The sequence below is a fragment of the Crotalus tigris genome, unplaced genomic scaffold (assembly GCF_016545835.1).
Source record: "Crotalus tigris isolate CLP2741 ecotype Arizona unplaced genomic scaffold, ASM1654583v1 scf7180000024470.1849372, whole genome shotgun sequence".
NCBI classification, from domain to species: Eukaryota; Metazoa; Chordata; class Lepidosauria; order Squamata; family Viperidae; genus Crotalus; species Crotalus tigris.
Window position 1 is genome coordinate 796425 of NW_024100641.1, and position 9001 is coordinate 805425.

Below are 9001 nucleotides of genomic sequence, written 5' to 3' on the forward strand. Positions count from 1 at the left end.
AAGAAAAAGAAACCCCCTCCAAGCAATTTTCCTCAGAAACAAAAGTGCTGTATACATATTGGTTAAATCTTATAATTATTGTACACCCTATTGAAATAATTATCTATCCCTTTAAATGGCAGTTTAAAAATCTATTTCTATTATTTGCTTTCTTTTCCTAAAACCAAAGTCCAGCTTCCCAGATGATTCATTCCACTTAATAACAAAGCTGGACCCATTTAGTCACTTGTGCCCTAAACTGGATCCAGAATCTTGGATTTTGTTCTGTGACATCTGATATCTGGGGAAAGGTTATTTTTGTATATGTGCACAAACAACATACTTGTACAGTTTGGAATGATTTGACATAGTCCAAATGTTTATTTTTTTGTATTTTATTGTTAACTTTATATCAAACATTTAATTTAAAAAAAGCATTTACAAATCAAAATGAAGCCCATGCAAAGCTACAGAGTTACAAAATACCCTGATGACAACAGATATGTCACTTCAAAATCCATCATTTTCCCCTTCTCCACAATTCAGGTTTTTTTTGGGGGGGGGGCTGTTATATTAAAACAACAATATTTAAATTTGGCCTTTACAACAACCTGGCAAAATATTCATATGATGTCATGGTTCCGACTAATGAAACCCTTCAAAGAACTTCCAGACATTTATACCAGATAAACTCAGTAGGTGAAGAACATATCCCATTATATTTTTACCACACTTACAATTTTATATTTGGTATAAGCACAGTGTCAATCAGTAAGTCTTTTTTTTTTAAAGTACCTTTTATAAATACCAGAGGCTGATAGTATTAGGACAGACAAAATTATTATAACCCAAAGTGCAATTTTCAATTAGGTCTTAAAATTCAATAATTATGGCATCTTCAAACTAGCTAAATTCCAGTGGCTGTTGTGTTTCTAGACATAATATTCTAAAGCTTGCTGTATACAGTGGAGAAATAACAAACATACAAACTTTGCTAACAAAAACATTTGGACAAACACCCCCCCCCCCCACCCTGTGACTCTGGTAGAGGCCATGTCAGATTTTGCATCCCAACCCTCAAGTAAATACATAAAACAATAAGAAAGCAAAAGCAAGCTGTGGAAAAAGCAAAGTGTTTGTAGCAATCATGTTTCAAGAATAATGCTAATGTAGTTAAAGTGATGCCAGATGTCAAACATGGTTCTGTAAAATCAGTTCAGAAGCCCAACAATAGGCTCTTGTTCTCAAAGTTCATTAGAAGACCATCCATGAACTTATTCTGGCCTTTAGTTGAAGATAAAGGGGACCACTCCTTCTTGCTTAATAGACTGGGATGGTATGAGGTCTCCTGCCTCAAGCAAGGGGCTGGACAAGACGTCCCTTCTAGCCCCATGATGCATGTTTTATGTTCTAACTAGCAATATTAGGGCCTGCTGAGACACCAGCACTGATGACATATTTCCCCACTTCCAAAAGTGTTCCGTGAATTAGCAGCACTTTTGGGTTCTCCAGTTGTTCCAGAGACAATTCTAAATTCCAGTTTCTTTCTGAATATTTCTCTGACTCTCCAAAGAAGCCAGAAGTCCTAGAAGTGAAAGTTATTCCCAAAGTTTTGCAGAGTTAAAACCTTCAAATTCCTAGTGATTTTGTGGTCCAAGGAACTATTGGATGCTACCTTACTCCTGACGTTGAACTGAATCATTAATATTAAACTTTCTGATCAGCTTGTCCCATTTGAATCAGAACAATTATCACTTACGAGGAGAGAAGTTGAAGTCCTCTCTGGCAGATGACTATATCTTTCATATTCTCAGTCTACTTATAAGGGATATTTTTCGTCATACCCTTGGACTCTGAAATACCACTGTGGCAATGAAAAGTTTTCAATAGCTTTAGATTTCTGGAAATCATTTCAGAAATTATTTCTTAACAGAAATGATATTTCAATCTGCTCATTCACATTCCAAAAACTGAGTTATAATTTTAAGTTTTTTCTGCTCTTATTAAAGTATTTCCACCATGGTATTTTTGTTTCAAGGCTACAGTACTCGGCCTCAGCAAGATCAATCACATGCTGTGTATCGGCAACAATTGTGCTTCATAGGCCATAAGTTTATTCTTACATGTGGAATAGCCTTCAAAATGTCCATGTGTGAATCAGTCATGGTGGACGGGCCACTCAAGAGCTCCAAGGCTATCGTACAACTCTAGTTGCCAAAGCCCTTTAAAAAAATGCAAATCTTTCCTTGTGAAGACATAGTTGGTCTTTTAGGGTGCCAGACTTTGTGATAATACAAAATGATTGCTGCATTACATATGAAAACAAAAAAGTTTTCTAGCAAGGTGCAATATAGTGGCAGCTGGCCAAAAATTACTTGCCCGTTCTTATGTATGTTACTATATTGTGTGCAAGCGCAGGCTGAATGGTCAATATTTGAGAATGGAGTGAGATTTCTAGCAGGGTGGGTTTGTTATAAAGTGATCTTATGTCCCTCCTTTCCCCACCCAAAAATGTTTTGCAGCTAAAGACAGAATCACAGTGGTTATGAAGGGACCATGGTGTGCTCAGAAGAAGCCAGTATGTTCAAGAATACTTAGGAGATAGAACAATTCTTACACACACCCATTAAAAATTGCACATACAGGAATGTAATCTCCCAGCAGGTGTATACTTTTTTTATAGAGGTCCCTTCTCCACACTGCTAGCTCAACAAGAGAGAATCTTCAGGAAAACAACTCAGTGTATCAGGAAACATAAGATCAGGGTGACCATTACAAGCACAGAAGGGTTGGCAAGCAGCGAAGCAACCCCTGACATCAACTTGTACTGCTCCGTGCACATCTGGTGTACCACCTGGGTCACCACCTTTCTCTCCATCTCATCTGCTGTCTTGTTCCCACTGGGCTCCACGTACTCGGTCACGGTGACATTCGTGCAGTCTCTCACGAAGATGTCCCTTGAAACTGGTTGGTCATACTTTGGGTAGTAAACTTGATCGGAGTAGCGGTCACGGTTTTGATACCACCACTGCTGCTCAGAAGGATTGCTAAACATAAACGGCACGTTGGACATGGCACGGCCTAAGAGGTAACCACCCAGTGCACCTGCCGCAACTCCGGCCACAGCTGCTCCTGCCACGTGCTTCATCTTGGGCTTGGGTGGTTTGGGCTTCCAGGGCTTGCCATATTGGCTGCCTCCATAGCCACCTCCATAGCCACCTCCATAGCCACCTCCATAGCCTCCTCCGTAGCCTCCTCCATGCCCAGGATAAGGTTGAGGGTAACCGCCTTGTGGATAGTTAGGTCTGTTTGGAGGATGTTGCTGGGGGTAACCAGGTGGGCGCTGGCCCCCGGTATTCCAGCCACCCCCAGGTTTAGGCTTCTTCTTGGAAAGAGAGGGTTCCATTTGGAGTAGGAGCAGGAGAAGTAAAATCCAACTGGTCCCAAGTGATTTCCTCATTGTTGCTTATTCTACATACCAAACAAAACAAGAATTGCTAGTTAAGCGAAGAACAGTTTGGAGTTTAGGTCCTCTGAAATTAAGGAGACCTGTCCATACCTTCCATTTGAGCCCACACCAGATGTTGAGCTGCCGAAGGATGGGGAATCAAGTTTAAAGACTCTGCATTTATCTGTAGAGCTTGCATATCACAAGTAAATCTTTGGGCTTCAGTGATTATTCAAACACAGATTGTACAAATCTTCAGATCAGTGTAGATCACTGTGGAGGTCCCACATAATATTACTCAACTCTGCATGTTTATCTTATTAGCCGCATATATAGTATGCTTGGAAAGCATAGGGGAAAAAAAAAACATTAGACCATGACATGAAGTTGAAATAACAAGTTTTTGCTGAGCTCCTAAACCTTGAACATGAAGACACAACAAAGAGATGCTTTGATATGTGTTGTTTTTAACTTTGTGAGGGAGCACAAGAGAAAAGGATGCGCAAGCAATTCCTTTGTCCTTGAGGTATCTGGTCTCCTAGGAAACCAGCCTTTCTCACAGGCCAAGAACGAGGCCTAGGAACTTTCCTAGTTATCTCTTCGATAACAGTGCCATTAAGCCTTACCATTTTCAAGCAAAACAACTACTGCGCCCTTCCCCAGGCTTTTGATGATCCAATGGAATCAAGAGCTGTTATTGAGGCCTTTTCAATAGAGCTGTTCTGAATTGACAGCCCATCTGGTAAAATCTCTTTGATGGATACATTTGACCTAGTTTTATTTTTTTAAAAATGCACACCATTTGTGATTGCAGAATAATAATTTCAGCCCGGAAGTTGACTTTACCAAGGATTGGGGAAGGTTCTCTAGGAATCTTAACAAAAGGACAGGGACTAAATTTGCCAACGAGAATTTCTATGCGTCTGTAGAATGATAGAAACAAAGCAATTCAGTTGGGGCCGCAAGTCTATAGCTTTTGCTGGAGAGCAGAGCTTGCTTTTCCTCATGCAACAGTTTTATTTATTCCTTGCTACACCTGCAATGAAGACAGCTCCTCACTGATTAGATCAGGGGTAGTCAATCTTGGCTCTTTTATGACTCGTGAACTTCAACTCCCAGAATTCCTGAGCCAGCTAAGCTAAGCTGGCTCAGGAATTCTGGGAATTGAAGTCCACGAGTCATAAAAGAGCCAAGGTTGACTACCCCTGGACTAGATCATTGTGGTGCTTTGTGTGCATAGCGAGAGGCAGTATGATTGTAAAACTGGATGTTTTATGTCAGCTTTTTATATTTCTTGCTGATCTGGAATGATCTGTTTTTCTGTTTAAGGCACTCTGGCATTTTAAGAACTATTGTGGTAAAATGCTTTGTATACCACACCCTCCCCGGTAGTGCCCCATGCTTATTGCTTGTAGAAGTGAGCTCAGTGCTCCCTGCCTTACATGGTTCCATAGGGACTGTACAACCAGCAAGGGATTTAGGCTGACAGCGAGCTAAATTATCTCAGAAATGAATCCCTAGTTTGGAAAATTCACAAATGCAGACCTTGCAATCTAACCCAAGGTGGCAAAATGGAACAAAGATAATAAGTCAGCTAGAAGTCACATTCTTTTCACGCTTCCCGCGTTACTTGGCTAGGAAAATCCACCCATCCCTTAAGAAGGCACAAAACAATTGCGGTCCTCGTTACCAGTCTCTGTTCTGTCTCTGTTGCATCTGTTCTGAGTCACTGTGGAATGGGGTACTTCTACTGCGTTGGTTTTCCCCTCAGGCTCTCTGACTGTCTCCTGTCAATTGTCACCAGCCTGGAGGATCCACCAGTCAGAGCAGCAGAAATGGGTGAGTTTCATTCCCAGCCTCTTCCTGTCTCATTTGTCTATCCTACTTGGGCATTTCCCAAGTTAAAGTAGAAGAAACATGAGGGAAGAAACAACCCCAGGGAGGAGGTAGGCAGACCCCCGTCATGACTAAAATTAGCCAGATTGTTTGGCTTCCACCATGGGGAATCAGCAAACTGAAGCTGACTAGTTTGGAAGCTGAGTCATGGTGACTGGATTTCTTTTCCTGTTGGTTCAAAATGTTTCTCTGCTTATCCAAGTAGCTTTTTCAGTCTGAGCAAGTTGATTGAGGGTCTTCTATATGTGTCCTCCAGGGACCCCAACCAATTTGCTCAGACTGAAAAGGCTACTTGCATAAGCAACAAAATGTTTCTAATCAACAGGAAAAGAAAAGAAGTCCAGAAGAAGGTCGCATTTAAAGTCTTGGGGCACAGACTTCCATAGAATCCTAGAGCTGGAACGTCTAGTCCAGGGATAGGCAACCTCGACTCTTTTATGACTCATGGACTTCAACTCCCAGAATTCCTGAATCAGCTATGCTATGCTGACTCAGGAATTCTGGGAATTGAAGTCCACGAGTCATAAAAGAACCGAGGTTGCCTACCTCTGGTCTAGTCCAATCCCCTGCTCAAGGTAGGAGACCGTATTCCATGCTGGACAAATGGTTGCCCAATCTTTTCTTGGGCACTTACAATGCTGGGAGACAAGCCATTTCATTGGCTAATCATTCTCACTGTCAGGAAATTCATCCTTATTTCCAGGGTGCACCTCCCTCTTATGAGTCTCTGTGCATTGCTTCTTGTCCTACGCTCAGGCGCGATGGAGAATAAATTGCCACCCACTTCCCCGTGACAGCCCTTCAAGTATTGAAAGACTGCTATTAGGTCTCCCTTAAGCCTGCTCTTCGTTAGACGAAACATGTCTAGTTCATCATGGGGTTTAGCCTCCAGAACCCTTATTATCTTTGGTGATCTTATTTCTTCTCTCAGATAAGACCTCCTCCAGGTTCTTTACTGGTATTGCTTTGGATGCCCCTGCTAAGTCCAGTGAGGCTGATGGCTACAAGCAAGATGGCCTTTTTGGCTAGAAGACCCACTTAAGAAAAGCCTATTGTGAATATAAAATGCTGCTATCTTAATGGTGCCAAGTTAAAACTCTTTCTTTGGCTCTAACATCTGCAATCAGCTTGTTTTCCTGTTCCTGTTCTATGCTGGGAGAGCAGATGTTGGTTTGACACCGCTCAATGTTATTGATTAACTTTCATTGTTTTGCATTTTGTTTCGGGAGGGGGGGTGTTCGTGTGATCCACCCAGTGGATTCGGAGCACAGGGTGGAGTCAAAGTACAATAATAAATTAGGAAAAGAAGTGATCCAGATAATAACAATACAGGTAATCCTCAACTTACAACAGGACCCAACATTTCTTTGCTAAGCAAGGTAGTTGATAAGTGAGTTTTGCCCCATTTTATTTTCTTTTTTTGCCACAGATGTTAGGCAAACTACTGCAGCTCACAAGTGAGTCATGTGGTTGGTGAACCTGGCTCCCCCCCCACTTGACTTTGCTTGTCGGAAGCTAGCTGGGAAAATTAGAAATGGTGATCACATGGCCCTGGCAACTGTCATAAATACATGCCTGTTTCCAAGCATCCAAATTTTGATCACGTGACTGTGAGGATGCTGCACTGATTGTAAGTGTGAAAATCGGTCAACAAGTCACTTTTTTCAGTGTGATTTTAACCTTCAATGGTCACTAAGTCAATGGCTATAAGTCAAGGATTGCCTGTACATGGAAAGGGTGCCTATTTCTGACCTAGAGAGAGAGTGAAACATCTGCTAGCAAACAACTAAGCTCTAAGCTACATCTATTATTATCTTTTTATTAATACTAGAGGAATAAATTGTAAGATTTGAGAAAAGGCAGCTTCCTGGGGTCCTGAAACATCAATCAAACGAGTCTGAAGACCCAAGGGGCAGAATACTGCAATAAATTTGGGATTTTATCTAACATCTCTTTTTTTTTTTTTAAAAAAAAAATACTCTGGAACTCCAGAAGATGCAGTAAAATAAGCATCTTAAATTATTAAGGGCCAGGAGTGGGAGAGGGAAAGGTTACAAATGCAGCTTAGAGATGCTGAGGAAGAAAATGGGTATAAAATTACTCGTGATATAAAAATGGAAGAAGAAAAATAAATGAAATTTCCATCCCTTCGAATTCAGCGCAGCTGATCAAACCTGGACAGAACAAGAGAAACCTTTCACACCAGGAAGATTTAAAGCAAGAAACTCCGCAATACAAGATGCAGCCAGGTGAGCTGCCAATATTTTTAAAAGGGGAACAGATAAAGGCTAGCAGGATTTGGCCGAGTAGGATGAGCAGGGGAAGTGAGAATACCTTAGAATTTTCTTGAATTCCGCTGCTAACGTCGATTAGAGTTGGGGGGGGGGGCAGAGGAAGCTGATCATGGGAAGAGGCTTTTCCACGCGGAGGTGAAGTCACCCTAGTCTCTCCACCGTGCCCAGCTCCCTCCTCCTCCTCGCCTCCCCGGCCTTCTGGGGTTCTCCCCCGCGGCTTGGGTCCAAGAAAGACGCGACAGGCGACTGAAGTCACCACCGCTTGGCCAAGCTGGGGGTGGGCATTGGGGAAGGCGATCTCTCAGACTCTCCCCGCCCCCGCTTTCTTCCTCAGATCGACCCCTTGACTCACGCTCTCCTCCGTGTCTCGCCGACCTAGGCAACGTTGGCTTCAGCTGGGCTGGGTTCCATCCACCGTTGGGTGGGTCGAAGCCAAGCGCGGTTGGGTCAACCGCACCAGGTCGAGCCCTCCACCATCGGAGTCGGCGTCTCTCTCTCTCTCTCTCTCTCTCTCCCTCTCCCCCCCCCCCCCATCAGCCTCGTCCCCTTTGCTTACCCCGATTCCTGCTCTCACCCGCCTCCGTCTCCTCCCGAGGTCCTGGAGCTGGGAGATGCAATGCGACCGGGCCAGCTACCAAGGCAGCGTCTCCCGAGGGCGTTTGCAGTGCCGAGTGTCGCTGCTGCGCGCGGTCCAGGCGACGCTTTTCTCCAGCGAGGAGGAGGAGGAGAAGGAGGAGCGCTCCGCCGCAGCTCCTGGTTGCGTAGCCCGCTCAGCTCTGAGCCGGCAGGAGAGATGGACACAACACCTGCACAGTACTTGGCCAGCTCGTGACGTCAGCGGCGGTTCTAAATAACAACACCCCCCCCCCCGGCCATCTGTTTATGCTTCCACTAATTGGAAGGCGGCAGAGAGGCAGCCGGTGGAGGTCGGTGGCTCCCTTGCTGTGTGCGCTCCTGCAATGGTTCCCCCCTTCGAGGTAGGCCAGCCAAGAAGCCGAGCAATAAACGCCAGCTCTGTCTTGACTGAAAAGTGACCTTAATAGCGTCTTGTAAGTTGGAAAGTACCCCCTCCTGATGATGTTACCAGTTTGGGTAATAGAATATTAGAAGAGCGAAGTTGGAAGGGACCTTGGAGGTCTTCTAGTCCACCCAACCTTTTGGGCCCCAGGTTTGACCAGAGTTTTTTTCTGCCGACCCGGAGGGGATGTGGTTTTGTGTGCTGTCTGCATGTGGCGCATGGGGCTTTGCTTGTTTGTGCGGCCCAGTTGCTGGCATGCTGCAGCCTGGTACCAGTCCATGGAGTGGGGGCTGGGGACTAGGGACCCCTGTTCTAGACCAACCCCCTGCTCAGGCAGGAAACCCTATACCATTTCAGACAAATGGC

At 44.1% G+C, this 9001-nt stretch overlaps 1 protein-coding gene across 2 annotated transcripts; it reads right to left on the bottom strand.

The window, feature by feature from the left end:
• Positions 1-358: 358 nt before the first annotated feature.
• LOC120303423 (major prion protein-like) lies at positions 359-8325 on the bottom strand. 2 transcript variants are annotated; one of them, XM_039332951.1, is made up of 2 exons: positions 8174-8325; positions 359-3450 (listed from the first exon to the last, which is right to left on the bottom strand). In XM_039332951.1, exon 2 carries the CDS (start codon positions 3437-3439, stop codon positions 2717-2719), a length of 723 nt encoding a protein of 240 aa, XP_039188885.1. In that variant the 5' UTR covers positions 3440-3450; positions 8174-8325; the 3' UTR covers positions 359-2716. The 2 variants fall into 2 exon arrangements, with proteins under 2 accessions (XP_039188885.1, XP_039188886.1); XM_039332952.1 differs by lacking the exon at positions 8174-8325 and adding an exon at positions 7970-8121.
• Positions 8326-9001: the final 676 nt, after the last annotated feature.

Bases quoted from the DNA above. Each gene is read 5' to 3' on its own strand.
- LOC120303423 (XM_039332951.1), bottom strand. From the start codon at position 3,439: ATGAGGAAATCACTTGGGACCAGTTGGATTTTACTTCTCCTGCTCCTA.